Source organism: Eptesicus fuscus, chromosome 5 (assembly GCF_027574615.1).
Source record: "Eptesicus fuscus isolate TK198812 chromosome 5, DD_ASM_mEF_20220401, whole genome shotgun sequence".
NCBI classification, from domain to species: domain Eukaryota; kingdom Metazoa; phylum Chordata; class Mammalia; order Chiroptera; family Vespertilionidae; genus Eptesicus; species Eptesicus fuscus.
In genome coordinates, this window is record NC_072477.1 from 27,976,929 (window position 1) to 27,995,717 (window position 18,789).

An 18,789-nucleotide genomic window follows, 5' to 3' on the forward strand; every position below is an offset into this window, starting at 1 on the left:
TAGCAAGTGACCATGTGTCATATTTCTTGTGTATTATCCCAAGTGCTAAGGACACTATGATCGCACTTACTTATCCTATCTAATAATAGACAAATATGCAAATTGACCATACCTCCGACACACCCACAAGCCACGCCCACCATCCAATCAGAGCGAGCATGCAAATTAACCCAAACCAAGATGGCTACAGCCACAGAGAGCAAGGTTTCCTAGGTAACAGAGGAAGCCAAGCTTTCTGCCTGCCCTTGCCAGGCCTAAGCCTCCACTCAAGCTACAAAGTTTCAATTATAGAAGGTAAACAAATTCAAACAAATGGCGGCAGAATGGAGCTTGAGAAGCAAAGGTGAAGCAAAGCTTTCTGCACACCCTGGCCGGGCCCACCCGCTTAAGGCAACAAAGTTTCAATTATAACCCCAACACAAATGGCTGCGGGCCTTGGCATCGGAGGGAGCCCCAGGCTTGGCTCTGCTCCAGGCTACAAAGTTTCAACTGTAGAAGGAAAATAAATTCCAGATACCAGGGCCTCTGCTTGGGTTGCCAGGGGGCGTGGCCGGCCTGCAAACTGCCACAGGCCCCTCGCTCAGGCCGCCCCACGCCCCAAGGGAACCCCCACCTGATCCGGGACACCCTTCAGGGCAAACCAGCTGGCCCCCGCCCCTGTACCAGGCCTCTATCCTATCTAATAAAAGAGTAATATGCAGATTGATCATCACTGCAACACACAATATAGCTGCCATGTGGTCAAAGATCCTGCCCCCATGTGGACACAAGATGGCCACCACAATATGGCCAGCAGGAGAGGGCAGTTGGGAGGCACCCTGCCTGCAAGGAAGGGCAGTTGAGAGGGACCAGGCTTGCAAGGGAGGGCAGTTGGAGGTGATCAACCCTGCAGGAGGGGGTAGTTAGGGGTGACCAGGCCGGCAGAGGAGGGAAGTTGGGGGCAAACAGGCTGGCAGCAGAGTGGTTAGGGGGTGATCAGGCTGGCAGGCAGAAGCGGTTAGGAACAATCAGGAAGGCAGGCAGGCAAGCAGTTGGGAGCCAGCAGTCCTGGATTGTGAGAGGGATGTCCGACTGCCCTCAAGGGGTCCCATATTGGAGAGGGTATAGGCTGGGCTGAGGGACAACCCCCCTCCGTGCACGAATTTCGTGCACCGGGCCTCTAGTGAACTTATAATTGTGCTGCAAAAAATAAAGAAGGGGTGAAACACTACTTTAACTAGCTAATCTACTTAGCCTAAACATTATGTTCAACATATAGGATGGGGAAATCCCTGATGTCTATAGCCTAAGACATTAAAAAATATTAGCTTCCCATATATAGAGACTGAGTAAGGAATATAAGTAGACCTAGAGTGAAAAAGCGTATCTTGAGGTAGGAGGGTTGGTGGCTGTGGTAAAGTCAAGATTTGAAGGAAAAGCGTGTTGTTATATGCTTTGAATGACTTTCAAGGAAGAGCATTATTACATGTTTTTATGGCTTTTAAGGAGAGTTAGGGGCATAGCAAATGAAATGAGATTAAGTGACTCCACTATTAAATAGAAATAGTATAAAAATCAGAAAAAAACAAGGAAGACTAATTACCAGTATACTATCATTGAATTATTAATATTTAGTATATAATAGACTACCTCAACCATGTCCAGCATATAAAATAATTTAAAATTTTTCCATTTCAGATCATGTAAGAAGATCAAAGGGAGGAGACAAACAATATAAAGTTTCAATGAGAAAAAAAGAGAAAAACAAGGGCACTCAATATTGGCTCCCCGCACATGCAGAATATCTGCAGAGAACAGTGGGCAATCGCTAAGAATATGATGATCCCTTTTTGTGTGTGTTAGAGGTACCACATAATCCCTGCTGGAAATACACCCATTCATGTGAAGATCAAGGAAGTGCTAAAGAATGCCAAATCTTACCATACATTTGGGGTACAAGAGGGAATGCGTGGGGAACAACAAGAGAAGCCACCTTCTTTGGAGAGCTGCCAGAGTCTAACCAGAGGCAATCAGGGCAATTTTGGGGAGAGTGATATGGCAGAAAGAATAATCACTTTGAAAGCTCAAGCTGATGTAGTTTTTAAGTATTGTGACATAATAGGCCATGATTGTTTCATGTTTACTTTCAGTGGAATAGTACAACAGTATAATAACTCTACCTTTGGATTCTTGCCCTCTTTGGCCAACAATGCCCGAAGTCTTTCTTGCGAAGGGGGGGCAATAAAAATAATATATGGTTTCAAGTCTGAATTCCGGAGAGTCTTCAATGACTGAAAAGAAAAGATATTTTGGATCTTTAAAATAATTTTCTTGATTTAACTACTTCCCAATAACATACTTGGAATATAATAATGTCATTAAACAACAGTAACACCATCACCTATGAGTGTTTCCAAACATCTTTGTAACAAAAAATTCACAATATTTTAGGATCCTACCATTCACTGTAAAAATATATTGTGTACCTATAAAATCACACACGCACGCGCGCGCGCACACACACACACACACACACACACACACTATTGGTTCACTCTTTTTATATAATGAAATAAAAATAAATGAATGAAGGATTACAACTATGTAATATTAAAATACCCTGCTTATAAGAGCACATGCAGATTATAATAACCATATTAAAAATCCATTTCAGAGAAAGAAGAAATGAGCAGTCACTTTACAATGTGCCAGGGTCTGAATGGAAGCACAGAGAGAAAAACTTCACACACACACACACACACACACACACACACACACACACACACACACTTTGGGAAAGCACATCCAAGAAAAGGAGACTATCTGAATTGGGAGGTATGGCTTTTTTTTTTTAATTTTTAAAAAATCCTCACTGGAGGATATTTTTCCATTGATTTTTAGAGAAAGTGTAAGAGAAAGGGAAAGACAGAGAGGAATAACGATGTGAGAAAGACACATTGATTGGCTGCTTCCTCACAAGCCCCGACCAGGGTCTGGGCGGGGGAGGAGCCTGTAACCAATGTATGTGCCCTAGATCGGAATCAAACCTGGGACCCTTTGATCCATAGGTGGAAGCTCTATCCACTAAACTAAACCAGCTATGGCGGGAGGTGTGGCTTTCACCTTGCCTTTGCCACCGCATGACAGCGTGCCATCAACTGAAGCATTCCATCAAAATGGGAATTACAGGGTCGTACCCCATTTTTATTAACTTAAAAACATTAAGACAATATGTTTAACTTCCCAATGTTCTTTGGTACATCTGCTGGCCCAAATAATATAAGAATTCTGAAGGAGTTTAGTAAAAACATTTATACTTCTCTCAAATGTTTACAATTGAAATAGTAGACTAAACTCTTTTATCTACTAAAAAAAACAAAAACAAAGAAAATCTAATTATTATTTCGAGAGCCATTTTATTTATTTTCATTATTATTTTTTAATCCTCATTAGAGGATATGTTTTTATTCATTTTTTTGGAGAGAGAGAAAGAGATAAAAATCACTTGGTTGCTTCCTATATGTTCCCTGACCAGGTATCAAACCTGCAACCTAGGTATGTACCCTGAATGGGAATTGAACTCATAACCTTTGGTATATGGGACAACACTCCCAACCAACTGAGCTAGGGCTCAAAGGAACAATTTTAGAGTCAATTTCCTTTCCTATACATCTATTTATTAACCACTGCTTATATTTCCTAAGTTGACATACGCAGTAGATTCAATAAGGAAAGTTTTATGCTGAAGCTGTCTAGTCTAGAAAAACTTTTCCACAACTAACAACCTTTAAAATCCCAAATTTCTAAGTTACTGTATTAAACTTTAGAAAATATGTACATGTATATGTGTAGGTATGTATGTATTTGACTCTGAGGAAATTGAGATTTAGCAATCTGTCTGATTTCAGATAGGGAGTGAGTGGGGGAAAGCTGTATAAGAACTTAATTAGGTCCTATGGTTTTTGGACCAAAATAGTTTCCACTAAATTACTTTGCAAAAAATGCCCTCAAGTTCAACGCCCTAAACCAAAACAGCTTTACCTGTGTACGAAGACTTAAAAGACATATTTTCCCAGAGTTGATCACTTGCCGTACAGAATCTATGCTGGTTCCATACAGATTTTTCTCAAATTCACCATGCTCAATGAACTTTCCAGCTGCTATGTCTGCTTCGAACGCTTGCCGAGAAACAAAGTGGTAATCTCTACCAGCTACTTCGTGGTCTCGCCTATTGCGAGTTGTATCTAGACAGACAAAATCAGGTAAAAATAATTGGTATTGATCATGGTAAGGATGGGGATAATTTTGCTCATCAGAAAAAAGTTTTATTTCATAATACAGATTATACAATAATGAACTGAGGAAATGTTAAGAAACCATGTGTTTAATTTAATAATGGTTTTATTTCTAGATTGAGAACAAAAATTTGTTTTTGTATGCTATTAATAGTTATATTAATAACAATATATTTTATGTTTACACTTTAAATTAATTCATCTTGCATTTAAAACACTACTATTCACCTTTTCTGAAGTTTATTTCTATAAGATTAGGTGCTATATAAGGTACCATATAATTTTTAAACAGAACTTCTGTGTTAGAAATTATGTCTAAATTTCTATCTTCTTCATCAGTTGTTGAAACCAGTTGTTGATTCCATATTGAACAGGGAATTATAAGAAGTGCAAAATAAAATTCATTTAGAAAGTGATCAGTACCATATTCTTAGGAAAATTGAAATTTCTCAAGAAGATTTGGTTAAAACAAAGCTTTTCTTTTCTGGACAACTATGTTTTGATAAAACAAATGAAAAATTGCCTGTGTAAGTTAGATTCTAAAGCAGTGAACTGAAAAGCACAGGAAAATGGGAATGCATCCAAACTTACGAGGAACTGCAGCTGCAAAGCGGTCTTTCTCTTTGTTCATGAGCCTCTGACGTAATTCATTCTGGCCACAATTCTGTGGACCAATCAAAATGATAGGTCTTTTCCTATTTGCTGGCTGATGATAAAGTGACATTTCCTCATAAGTTAAGATTTCTTCATTGTCATAGTCTTTAGAAAAAAAAAAGGTAAGCTCTTTAGACAGAATTACTGTTATGTAATAAACATACACTCATAGATCTTTCGAAAAAACTGAAAAGAGCACAATTTATTATTAAAAATGCTTAACTTTTTGGATCAAGATAGTATTATATCATGAGTATTTTCTTCTGTCATTATAGCCTTTCCAGGATACTATGAAAATAAATCAGACAATATATGAATCATTCTAGAAATTTTTATTGCTTCTCTTATTTCATTCTGTTTGAATGTTTAATATAATATGACAATACTGATCCTTATGTAAAATAGCTAGTTTGCAGTCCGTACTTTGACAGGGGGTGGGGCACCAGGTGGTAAACTAATGAGAATAACATCTACCATTTTGTAAAATGATGGTACTAACACATTATTTAGAGGTTTGGTTTAAGGATCAGACCCAATGTGCATGCTGAGCACAATACGTGGTAGGAACGTTCAAAATAGTGGCTACAATCAGAGATATCAGAGAAAGCTGGAAAACTTTTCTGAGATTATATAACTTGCCATTCACACTTCCTGCTTTTATATTTACTTTGTTCTGGAATATTTGAGGTCATGATTCAAAAAGAGGTATAAATTACGATAGGGGGGTTAACATTCCTAAAGCCCATAATTCAGATGAAATCAGAGCTGTTAAGGGGTAAGAACAAAGGTAGACAATAGCAGCCTGCCATCTTCTCAGGCGTACCAGTTCATCTGACTGGGAAAGAGCGTCAGATGTGTAGTCAGACCCTCCCAGCTGTCAGTTCCATGGGGGCAGGGGACCATCTTAGTCGTGCTAGTGCTTAGCACAGAGCACAGAGTAGGAACTATATTTGCTTAAATTTCAGCTCAACCATATCTTAGTTGTAAGAACTTAAGCAGGTTACTTTAATATCTGAATTTGAATTTATTAATCTGTATGCTCAAGGAATTTATTGTGAGAACTAAATGGATGAAGGTATTAAAAGTATATATAGTTAGCTTCCCTAGAATAAAAGTTATTATAAATGAGTTATTAATAAAAATATTATGACGACACCTTCCCTTCCCAAAATACTTTTCACTCTGAAAAGGCTGAGTTCCTTCTTCTAACATGTATAATCAGACTGTGGCAGCACTGTGATTTACAGACTTGGTTTATAATCTGTAGATTTCAGATTTGCAAATTTTCTAGAGTATAATAGCTATTCAAGATGAATTAATTAATTTTAGTGCACTTCAAAACATGAAAAACAGATTTAATCACCTACCCAAATATAGAGGAAAGGATTAAAAATTCAATAAATCTTCTTAGTTACATAAATATAACAAAGCGTTAAGGTTGTTTATTTTGAAAAAAATTATTAAAGTAAATGGAATCTCTGATATAGTTTTATATGGAGTTTTTCAACAATCTATACCATTTTTGTCATTGATTTAACTTATGCTACCTAGAAAAACTTCAAGGTACTGATAAATCTTATGAATTGTTTAAGAAGTTAAGGATTGCCTTGACTTTATTATTTGGCTTGTTTCTAACATGAACCAAAGCAGAGGTAGAATATCTGATGCCCATAAAGGACCAACCAAGAAGGTAATGAGAGCAGTAAATCTGGTTTGGCTTATAAAAAATTGGATGTTGTGGAAACTGTTAAACTAAGACAGTAGTTAGGTGCCCAATATACAGGCAACAGCCATCATCAGGTACAGCAGAGTGTTGTCACTTGGGAATATGAGTCACATGTTATTAGAACTTTTGATTTTAAGAGAAGTACCAACTTTAAAATAGAACAAAAAAACTCCATGTACCTGACTGCTAGCAGGTAGCTGCCTCTGTGGAATGAGTTGTCTTAGTTACAGGAGTTATTATAGACAAAATATTGTTTACTTAAAATACAGCTATATTGTTAGAATTTGTTAGAAGCATGTATCAATTTCACAAAGAGTCTGAGTAGAAAAAAATTAAGAGAAATTTCAATTTCATTTCCTCAAAATTAGAGAAATATCCATATAAAACTATATATACTATATATATATAGTACTTTAGTTTTTATACCAGTTTTTCTCCAAGTTCAAAACACTGCAGCATTACTCATAGGATTCTAACAGAAAATCATTTTTGTTAAATGACTTTCTTAAGCCCTTGTGTCACATTAAGAGGCAAAACAGGACCAGAAACAAAAGTACCTGAAAATATTAATTTAATTTCTTTCAAGTGCTAAATATTGGGTCTCTTTCAGATATAAATCCAGCTATCTCTGGGAGTGGAACTTACCATCATTTTTATTGGCATTATATAAAACCTTTTTCCTCTTCTTTTTATTCTTCTTTGCACACCATAGTTTTCCTGTTGAATAATCATAAACATAACTATAAATGTGGTATTTGTTTTCTTAAACAAAACTACATATTTCAAATAGAAGCACTCAAATAGTTAATTTAAATTTATAAACATTACATTTTTCATAGAAAAACTACTTTCCAGGGAAGTATTTACAATTTTCTATTAATCTCACATTATAGACAAACAATCTTTAATATTTAAATCCTGTCCTTTCTTTACAGTTCTAAGATAACCAGTTTTGCCTTTCACATCACTCTTGCCATGAATACATCTTTCATGCCAGTTCTAACTGATATGTAAATTTAAACATACTTACAGATGAAGACCCAAAAAATCTCTCATTAATGCCAAATAAAAATGTCCAACCTGATTTTTCTGGCTCCTTGTCTTCCTCTATCGTTTGCTTCATGGCTTCCCTTTGCTGCTGAAAACTTTTCCCTTAATAGCAGAAAGGAAAAAGAGTAAAACATTTAAGACAGAAGAATAGAAGTATTTTTTAAAAACATCAAAGGAAAACAGCAGGAGTAACCACTCATTTATATTCCCTCCTTTCCTTCTGTCACCTATGAGAGTACGTCAGCTATGATTATAAATAAGCCTCCAAATGTTTAACATATTAAGTTTCAATCTCACTCTCAACCAATTCTAAGACATTTATTACTAGACTATCTCACCTATTAGAAAAGATAAATCATAAGCTAGTGTTAGAAAATTTAATAGCTCAATTTTTACAAAGCTTTCATTCAGTAGTTATTAAATGAAAAGTACTATGCTGGATCTTATAACACTTCTGATCATTCGGAATTACAGGAAATCAAGCAAATTCATTCTAGAAGTTAACTTTACAAAATAATATGTGAATATTTATCACTTTTTAATTCCAAGACACTACTCAACATATTCCCTTTCATTTATTTTCTTTCCCTCTTTTTCTTTGTGTGTGTGTGTGTGTTTATATATATATATATATATATATATATATATATATATATGTGTGTGTGTGTGTGTATGTTTTAATGATTTTTAAAATTTCCACCTTTACTAATGATACAAATAAATGAAAACAATACTGTTTTTCCTCTAAGGATTATGTTTTTAATATAGGAAGCTATCAAGGTTTCTGACCTTCATTTTCTTTTAAGACATCTACCTTAAATCCAAATGCATTTTTTTTCTGAAGGCTGAAAATAAGTTTACTTCAAAATTTCTGTATTAGAGGTCTACTTTTACATTTTATTGTTATATCTATGTTCCATTTCACGCCAGGGATTCTTATTCCATCTATGTTGGAATAACCTATAGAATGAAGTGTGTTTCATAAAATCACAAGTGAAAATAATGAGTTTGACACACATAAGAAGCATTAAAGGCAACCAGGTTATCTCCAGAACTATACAGATTGCATTTCTAGTGAAACAAATAACTATGACTAGAGGGGAAATTTTAAGAGCATTAATATTTAAAAATGAATATTTGTCTTTAACAGAGAAAAAAACAAGGAACAAAATAATTTTAATAATTTACATATTAAGATGTTTAAAAACATTACAGTGTGATACTTCTAGGGCACATTTTTATAGTATGCACATATGTAACTATTTTTGAGATAGAATCAGACATTAATGGGAGATGGACATTATGACCTCTTAAAAATCCTTCTAACAGAAAACCATTATCAAACTCAAACTAAGGTGGGTCCACTTATTTGTCCTATAAAAGACCTGAAAATGATATCACTGAAATCTCCTTGACTCATCTATATACTTTCAGAAACTCAATGTAATCAATCTGTCAATAAACACCAGTTCTAAATATTTATGGGCTAAGGCCTGGCATGGTAAGAAGATATCAAATTGATATCTGGCAGAAGCACTGAGTAGAGAACCATGATGGTTGCCCAATACTCCAGGATTCTTGAGGAATGTCCTGCAGCTGATATTGTGAAGAATCAAGGGTAAAGCTTCAGCCACTCAACTTAGTATGAGAAGCCCATTCATTCCTCCTTTCCTGAAATATGACCAAATATAGACAAATTTGTTTCTAGCTTTTGGGTTTAAAAGCAGATGACTTGTGACTTTCTATAATCTCATACACATAAAGAACAGATGTAAATATTATATTACATCATAATTTCATTCTAAAGCCCAACAATTTGGTCACAATTGTATTCAAGATATTTATGCTACAGTTGCAACATAAAAACCCAACTGCATGAAAAAATAATTATTCAAAATTATTTTTAAAAGGCATGAAAAAGTTTTCACTGTGAAGGTCTGTTTTTTAAATGTTCTTTTAACTATATATGTACTTTCTACTACATTGTCCTTACCTGGAACAAGCCCAGCTAGAGGTTGATTATCTTCATCCCCATCCCTGTAGGCCTGCCACCAGTTTGGATCTTCCTGACTGATCACATGAAGTATATCCCCTTTTTGAAAAGAGAGACCTAACTCTCGACATGGAACATATGGGTCATCTGAAGGGTCATAATCAAAATGAGCTTTTACATGGATCTAAAAGATAAAAAGGGTAAAAATAAAAAGATGAAATAGCAACACAAAATACTTAGCATAAATATAATTAAAATGTTACGGTTTTTCGTTAGTGCAAAGAAATTATGAGCTGAAAGAGGAAGTTTAGTTAAATAACAGTATTTTGGGGGCAGTATTTTCTTAGGCTCATCTGTTTTCTTCAGTTAAGTTCATCTCTCTGTTGACTGCATACTTGTACAAGGGTATGCAAAACACTATCATTAGTTACTAACAAGCTGAGGTGCTAAGGGGCTTCTGAGGCTTAAGAGAAGCAAAAGGAATATAATAAAGGCCCCCCTGCCTGTCTCCCTTCCTGATCTGTAAAAACAAGAACTCTGCGGTGCCCCTCAGATATCTCCAATCTATAAAACAGACCTCTTGATTTTTCTCCCCAAATCTGTTTTTCCTCCAGATTTCCCTTTAATAAGTAGCACCACTATCCACCCAGTTGTTCAAGCATCCTTGCTTTCTCTTTCCTTTATCCTCCACATTCATTACAAGGTCCTGTCATTTCTACTTCCAGAACAAAGCCTGACTAATTTTTCTCCACTGCCACAGCTATCATCCACGTTTAAGCCATCATCATACTTCATAATGACTTCAGCAATAGTTTCCTAAATCTCCTTGCTTCCTTATTGGCTTTCCTGATCCAATTTATACATAGAAGCCAGAAATGTCTTATTTTTTGTTTGTGAAATAAAAATCAGATCATTTACTATATTTAAAATCCAAACTCCCTGCATGGCCAAGGAAACCTGCTTGACCTGGCCCTATCTACCTCTCTAGCCTTATCTCTAGAATCCCCTCCTCGCCTCTTTACTCTCCTACTTTGATCCATGCCCACAGGCTCTCCAAAAACAAAGTTCTTTAGATATTTTACCTGAAAGCTCTTCTGGCAATTAACAGGCCTGGCATCATCTCATTCTACAGTCTTAGCTTCACGTTGCCTTCTCCAAGAGGCCTTTCCTGACCATCTTATGTAATTGGTTCCACTTATTTTTATTCTCAATGTTCACACTGTGCTTATTCCTACCTTATCACTTATTGCAAACTATAATTATTTTGTCATGCTCATTATTATAAACCCAATGATTAGCACAGTGCCCAGTACACAAAAGAGGTCCAACAGATGCTCATTGTAAGGAAAATAATTATTTGGGACTCCTAAGAATAAATTTCAATAATTAAAATTAACACCATTGGGCTAGTGGCTATTTCTATGGTTTGTATCCCTTCACTGTAACTTTAGCATCCTCCTATCCTGAAGCCTTTAAGTTACCCTTAAGCCACTTTTCTCTATCCTCCCAACCTTGATCCCACAAATCAGAAGACTTCATGAAGGCATGCTCTCAGTTTTATTAAGAGTTCTTTGAACTGAAAATAAACAGTGATGCAGAAACCTAGTATTTAGTGGCTTTGTGGGACATTACCTGTTACACTACCCAGCAGTGAAGAGAATAGGTTCTGGAATAGGCATGGGTTCTAGTCCTGACTCAGTCACTTACCAATAGTGGGCTTGGGCAATTAACTTGACTGTTCTAGTTCTAGTTTCAATGCCTATTGAATGGGAATAATAAAGATATCTATATTTCATGAGGATGCTGTGAGAATTAAATGAGATAAAATATATAAAATAATTAGTACTCTGCCTGGCACAGAGTAAATATCATACTAGTTAACATTTATTGGACAATCAGTACTCTGAATTTTCTAGTGCATATTCCATCACTAATAAGCAGTGTGATCCCACTACATTTCAATTTACTCCTATGTTCATCTCATGGCACACATAAACTAATTACTAAAATCTATGGCACACTAAAAAATATATTTTTTGCCGATCTGACAAAACAATAGGTATAATTTTAATTCATTCATACTGGAAGGCTATTGTTGTGTTAGCTGTTGTCATTTTTTAATTTGACAGTGTAAGGGAAAAGAGGTCAGTGCTCCTGACTAAATAGTCAGGTACTGCAGGTTTTAAAAATTCTTGGGGCACACCATTTGAAAATTGCTGGATTAGAGCATTACTATATGAAAAATGTGCCTTCAGCTCAAATATTCTATTTCCTCTCTCCATATTATTTCAATTACATTGTGAAATATAATCTAAAGTTTTATAGAGCTGTCTGGGAATTCTAACTTGTTTCTAAGTCAGTGTGGAGAGAGAGAAACAGCACAGCTTAAGCAATTCATGTGTCCTGGGATAAATATGTTAGTCACCTAGGAAGTAAACTACAAAAGGGCCAAGACTTGTGCACTCTCAAAATGATAAAGCAGCCACTTGTTGCTCTGTGTAGTGCATAAGGGAGTACCTCTCCTGACACTTTGCTCTTGCCATTCGTGACATTATAAATGAGCCAGTGAACATAGTACAGTTTTAGCTGAACACCTACAGTACTTTATCTACAGGAAAATACCTTTGCTCTTATTAGATCTTGACCTGTACCATAATGATGCTCAATAAACTGGTTTTAATTTCTTAATCTCATAGATAATTATTTTGCATATGCCAACAGAAATTATGACTTCCTGCCCTGGCCAATGTTGTTCAGTGGTTGGAGCATCGGCTTGTGCACCAAAGGGTTCATTCCCCACCCCTCAGCTGGGCACATGCAGGAGGCAACTGGTTGATGTTTTTCTCTCTCCCTGCTTCCCTCCCACTTTTTCTGAAAAGCAATGGAAAAAATATCCTTAGGTGAGGATTATCAACAACAACAAATAATGATTTCCTATCACCGTTTTCTCTTTTTTTTTTGGAAACCTTCAGTTGCAAGCTTTAATAATAGTAGTTCATTTTAAGCCAGTTATGTTTTATAAAAACTTTACAAGAGATATTGCAATTAAGAGTTTTTCACAATAAAAGAAAGAAATGAAGGAAAAAAATATTGCACAACATTGTTTCTATTTTGAAAAGATCTCTACACATCAAATACTGTGTTATTTATTTTTTTAAATCCTCACTCTAGGATATGTTTATGATTTTGGGAGAGAGAAGGGGAGGAGACAGAGAAAAACTGATATGAGAAACATACAGGTTGTCTCCTGTATGTACCCCAACGGGGATTAACCCGCAACCTTTTTTGTGTACAGGATGATGCTCCAACCAACTGAGCCACCTGGCCAGGCTCAAATGCTATATTTTAAAAGAGCATTGTTTCTTTTCCTTTCTCTCCCTTTCTTTTATTTATTTATTTTTTATGTTAATCCTCACCTGAGGATATTTTGCCATTGATTTTTAGAGAGTGGAAGGGAGGAGGAGAGACAGAGAGAGAAACATCAACATGAGAAAGACACATTGACCGGTTGCCTCCTGCATGCACCCTGATCAGGGCCGAGGACCGACCCTGCAACGGAGGTACCTGCTGCCGTTGATTAGAATTGAACCCAGACCCTTCAGTCCGCAGGCTGACGCTCTATTCATTGAACTAAAACGGCGAGGGCTCTCCCTTTCTTTTTAAAGCCATATACATAGGGTCATATCCCTCCTCTGTGTGTCTTCTCTAAGAGAAGAGTTACTTTTGAAGTTCAAGGCTTGTTTGCAGGAGGTATGTGGAAAGGCACAGTGCACAAAGAATCAGGCTACTGGAATCCAGATACAAACTGTTTCCTCATTTCTCCTACAAATGAACTTTATACAGAAGGAAGGTTGAAAATGCAATACCAATTTTAATATATTCCATAAAGAATAAAGGAAAAACATGGATGATGATATATATTGGAAATGTGATGATATATTGAGAAAGAAATGAAACTGTGTTCTGTTTTAAACTACTATGCTTTTATAAAAGTTAAGAGTAACAACAGATATAACAGATCAGGCTTCCATGTTAACCCAGCACTTAGAAATCTGTAATTTTTTAACAGCTTTATTGAGATAATTCATATACTATACAAGGCACCATGTATACAACTAGATGGTTTAATTAAGAGTGGTACAGCCCTAACTGGTTTGGCTCAGTGGATAGTGTCGGCCTGCAGACTGAAGGGTCCCAGGTTCGATTCCAGTCAAGGGCATGTACCTTGGTTGTGGGCACATCCCCAGTAGGGGGTGTGCAGGAGGCAGCTGATTGATGTTTCTCTCTCGTTGATGTTTGACTCTCTATCCCTCTCCCTTCCTCTCTGTAAAAAAAAAAATCAATAAAATATATTTTTTAAAAAAAGAGTTGTACAACTACCAACAATTTTAGAACGTTTTTATCAGCCCCAAAAGAAACACCATATAGATTAAGAATACCTCCCGCCGGAACCGGTTTGGCTCAGTGGATAGAGCGTCGGCCTGTGGACTGAGGGGCCCCAGGTTCGATTCTGGTCGGGGGCATGTGCCTTGGTTGTGGGCACATCCCCGGTGGGGGGTGTGCAGGAGGCAGCTGATCGATGTTTCTCTCTCATCGATGTTTCTGACTCTCTGTCTCTCTCCCTTCCTCTCTGTGAGGGATCAATAAAATATATTTAAAAAAAAAAAAAAAAAAAGAATACCTCCCATTCCCCCCTCACTCACCACCCCTACACCTAAGAAGCTATTAATCTACTTTCTGTCTCTGTGGATTTACCTATTCTGGACAGTTCATATAAATGAACCAACATATGGCTTTTGTGACTGGCATCATTCACTCAGCATAATTTTATCAAGGTTAATTCACGTTGAAGCATATTTTATTCCTTTTAACCCTTTGCACTCGCTTGCTTTTTTCTATAGCTGCTACCGATGCTAACCGTGTTGAGTCACACTCGACATCCGAGTGCAAAGGTTAATTGCCAAATAAGATCCCACATTTCATTTTCCATTCATTAGCTGGCAGACATTTGGGTTGTTTCTACTACCTGGCTACCCTATATAATAAAAGCCTAATATGCTAAGTGTCCGGTCATCCGTTCAACCAATCAAAGTGTAATATGCTAACGATATGCTAAGACTGCTCAACAGCTCACTATGACATACACTGACCACCAGGAGGCAGACAGTCGACCGGTCAACCAGTTGCTATGATGTGCACTGACCACCAGGGGGCAGATGCTCCACCTGGTAGGTTAGCTTGCTGCTGGGGTCCAGCCAATCAGGACTGAGCGAGATGGGCTGGACATGCCCTGGAGCCCTCCTGCAATCCCTCCCCGGCTGGCCAACCTCCTGCGTTCTTCCCCGGCCCTGATTGTGCACTGGTGGGGTCCCTTGGCCTGGTCTATGTCCTCTTGTAATCCGGGACCCCTCGGGGAATGTTGGAGAGCCAGTTTCGGCCTTATCCCGTTCAATGCAGGAGCTGCCCCCTGGTGGTGAGTGCACTCCCACAGGGGGAGTGCCACTTAGCCAGAAGCCCGGCTCACAGCTGGCAAGTGCAGGAGGTTGGCTGGCCGCTCCCCCATCGGGGCCAATCGGGGGGCTGAGGAGGGGCCATGAGAGGCTGGCTGTGGGAGTGCTCTGACCACCGGAGGGCAGCTCCTGCATTGAGCATCTGCCCCCTGGTGGATCAGTGTAGCCATAGTGATTGCTCGACCTGTCACTTAGGCTTTTATATTCGTTAATGGGGTGGGGGTGGGGGTTCCCTCAGCCCAGCCTGCACCCTCTCCAATCAGGGGCCACTTGGGGGATGTTCAACTGCCAGTTTAGGCCCGATCCCTGTACCAGCGGTTGGACATCCCTCTCGCAATCTGGGGCCGCTGGCTCCTAACCACTCACCTGCCTGCCTGCCTGATTGCCCCTAACACCTCTGCCTGCCTGCCTGATCTTGCCCCCAACTGCCCTCCCTCGCTGGCCTGATCTCGCCCCCAACTGCCCTCCCCTGCTGGCCTGTTTGCCCCCAATTGCCCTCCCTGGCAGGCCAATTTGGTTCTGATTGGTCGGTTTCTATGCCAGTCAGCGTCAGAAGCTCCACCTCCTAGGCAGCCATTGGCTCCTCACAGTTGACCCAGAATTGGTTCTGATTGGTCAGTTTCTATGCCAGTCAGCATCACTGGGCCTACCAACGGGGCCTGATCAGAAAGTCAGGACTAATCAGCAGCCCTGGTGGATGCCTGGAGAGAAATGAAGGCACGGCTGCTGGCCAGACTAGGAGAGAAAGAGAGAGGCAAGTGCTAATCAAAAGCTGCCACAGAGGCAATGGATCATTCCCTGCTTCTCTCTTCAGGCCTCTCTCTGGCCCTGATTTGCAGCCCCCTCAACAGTCAGCTGCCACGGCAACCCAGCACTGACTGTAGGACTGAATTCCTGTTTGTCGAGCCTTGATCATTACTGGTCATTATGACCCAGGGTTTTTATATATTAGGATGAACTCTGAGTAATAAATAGAACCATTAATTCATTGATGTAACAAATGTACCATTCTGGTGCAGGATGATGATAGTGGGGGAGATTATGCATATGTGTGGATAAGAGGTATGTGAAACTGAACTTTTTGCTTCATTTTGCTGTGAACCTAAAACTACTCTAAAAAATAAACTTTATTAATTTAGAAAAAAGTAAACCGTAGCCATCAGACAATAAATAATGAACAACAAAAAATCACTTACTACAGTTTCCTTGGCAGGAGGAGGCTTGATCTGTTGACTGGGGATCAGAACAAATGTCAAAGTACCATGCATATCAGACTGTAATAGAGAGATTAGGTAATTCTTAAAATCCATTATTTATGAAAATCATTTCATGATCTTATGATCAATATTCCCTACAGTAGACTATTCTGGAACCCCTAGGAGACTTAAAAAAAAATCAGTAAAGATGAATCCCAATTTGTCAGAAAGCACAAATTATGCCTTTCATAGACTCCATTATAGTACAGCTAGCCAGTAATAAGGCATTCTGTAATTCTGGCACACTGGGCAAAGCCATTTAGCCCATAAGTCTTGGGTTTTGATCTTCTACTTGGTATTAAGTTTAGGAAGATTCTACAGTGAAGGGTTGGACAATACCAGAGTGCTATAACAATTCTGGGTTACCTACTCTGATATACATATATCTTAATACAGTAGAAATTGAAATAGTAATTGTGACTAGGATTAGAAAAGTGATACAAATATTCTCACTTCCCAGATGCTTTGTCTCTGTCATCCATTCTATTTTTAATTCTATAGTCTCATTGCTAGGTTCACTATTATTTCCCAGTACACCACTAACTATTGTTCAGATACCTCTAGTTTAGACAATAGAACAATAAGCATAATTTCTGGTCCTGAGATAGCAGGAAGCAGTGCTCAACCTAGAGATAGCAGCCAATAAAACAATGGCTAAAAACAATGATTTGCACTTTGCTCTCCTAAAGCAATAAATGGGGTTCAGTAAAAATAAGGACTAAGGATGTTTTCTAGATTTGTCAACAGATATCAGCAGATAGGAGAGATTCTACCGTAACAATTGATGTTAAGTCAATAAGAATATAAATCTGGTTTGTGGGGATATATGCAGTGATCAGAAATTGCTCTCAAAAGCTGTCTATAAACGGCTTCCTTATTATACAAGCACTGTCTAATAGAACTTTCTATGATCATATAAATGTTCTATATCTATACCATAATATGAGAGCCATTAGCTACATACTGTCCTTATCTAGAATACAGTTGTTAGGAATGAGAAACTTAATTTTAATTGAAATTGAAATAGCTAGCATATTAACTATTGGACAATGTACATGTATTGTCCTATACATCTTAATAACCTAACATTATTAAGAAAATAACAATTAATTGTAGATCACAAACAAAATGAATATAAATATCATGAGGGCATAGACTTTGTTTTGTTACTGTTTTTCTAGCAGCTGGCCCATAGCAGGCACTTAAATAAATATATGTTGAATGAATTAATGAGATATATTCATGACTTCAGAGGTAAATAAAATATACCTGATAGTAACAAAGCTCAAAATAAAAAAAAATATATCCATCCCAAAATAAAACTCTACTAATAAATATTATAAAAATATCATGTGAAAATTAGGCTAGACCTTATCTAGTCCTCCTAGCAATTATTTTAAAAATACTTAAAAATGTTTTATTCTGAAGTCTAGTAACAAAAAATCAACTTTCAAGAACCTACCAAATATTCATCTACCTGTGTCAACTTACCAACAAGTCAAAAACCTCATTTACATCTTTTCCCCGAATTTCAATGCCATTAATCTCCAGAACTTCATCTCCTTCATGTAAAAGACCACTTTTCTCTGCAGCACCCCCTTTTACTATCCGACTAATGATGACAGAATCCATTTCATTACGAACTGTAGCACCCTAAAAAAATTCAACATCCAATTTTAAAATAAAAATGCAATTTTTTGGTTAAAGATTTCTTCATTTTTAAATTATTTTTTTTCTATTCAATAATACCAGCCTTCAGTTATCTTGAGGAAGAAATTGACTTACACAGCTAGAGAAATCAAGATAATTAGGTTACTATTTAGGTGACCATTTTCCTTACATTTTCTGCTGCAGAAACATTGCATTCGTTAAAATTCTCAAAATCAAGCAGGCTTTTTAAGCATAAAACAGAAAAATGCACTTGCTTAAAAACCACCTGAAGACTTACTCTCTATATATGGATGCTATTCAAAATGGTTATACTATATTTAGGTATAATTAGAGAACATGACATATCTATAAAAGTCATTTTTTAAAATTTAAAATATGATGGGGAATGAAAACTATTCTGGTTGATTATTCAAATGCTCAATATTATAGCTATATCCAATTCACATTAAAATATATTAAACATTAATATTACACAAATTAGAAATACAATTAAACATATACATTCAAAAATGGAAATATAAAATACAGAAAAAGCTTCAAAGCAGACAGAGTTTATAAGATTTTTATCCTAAATTTTTTTTTTCTAGTGGGGATAAAAACTAAGTTACATAAACTGCCCATAAAATACGGTCTGTATTTTATATATCCCACTATT

General features: G+C 37.2%; 1 protein-coding gene across 5 annotated transcripts in view; it reads right to left on the reverse strand.

Annotated features, from left to right (window-relative positions):
• The window catches only part of PALS1 (protein associated with LIN7 1, MAGUK p55 family member), an 84,804-nt gene that overhangs the window by 7,804 nt on the left and 58,211 nt on the right, over nt 1-18,789 (reverse strand). For 3 of the 5 annotated variants that reach the window (XM_008138934.3, XM_054715976.1, XM_054715975.1), the window contains 8 exons: nt 17,955-18,116; nt 16,404-16,481; nt 9,698-9,881; nt 7,735-7,806; nt 7,300-7,371; nt 4,866-5,033; nt 4,021-4,223; nt 2,160-2,270 (listed from right to left, as the gene is read on the reverse strand). In XM_008138934.3, coding sequence (XP_008137156.1) covers nt 2,160-2,270; nt 4,021-4,223; nt 4,866-5,033; nt 7,300-7,371; nt 7,735-7,806; nt 9,698-9,881; nt 16,404-16,481; nt 17,955-18,116 — 1,050 coding nt within the window. The remainder of the gene's footprint in view (nt 1-2,159; nt 2,271-4,020; nt 4,224-4,865; nt 5,034-7,299; nt 7,372-7,734; nt 7,807-9,697; nt 9,882-16,403; nt 16,482-17,954; nt 18,117-18,789) is intronic. The other 2 variants (XM_054715977.1, XM_054715978.1) reach the window with 2 other exon arrangements.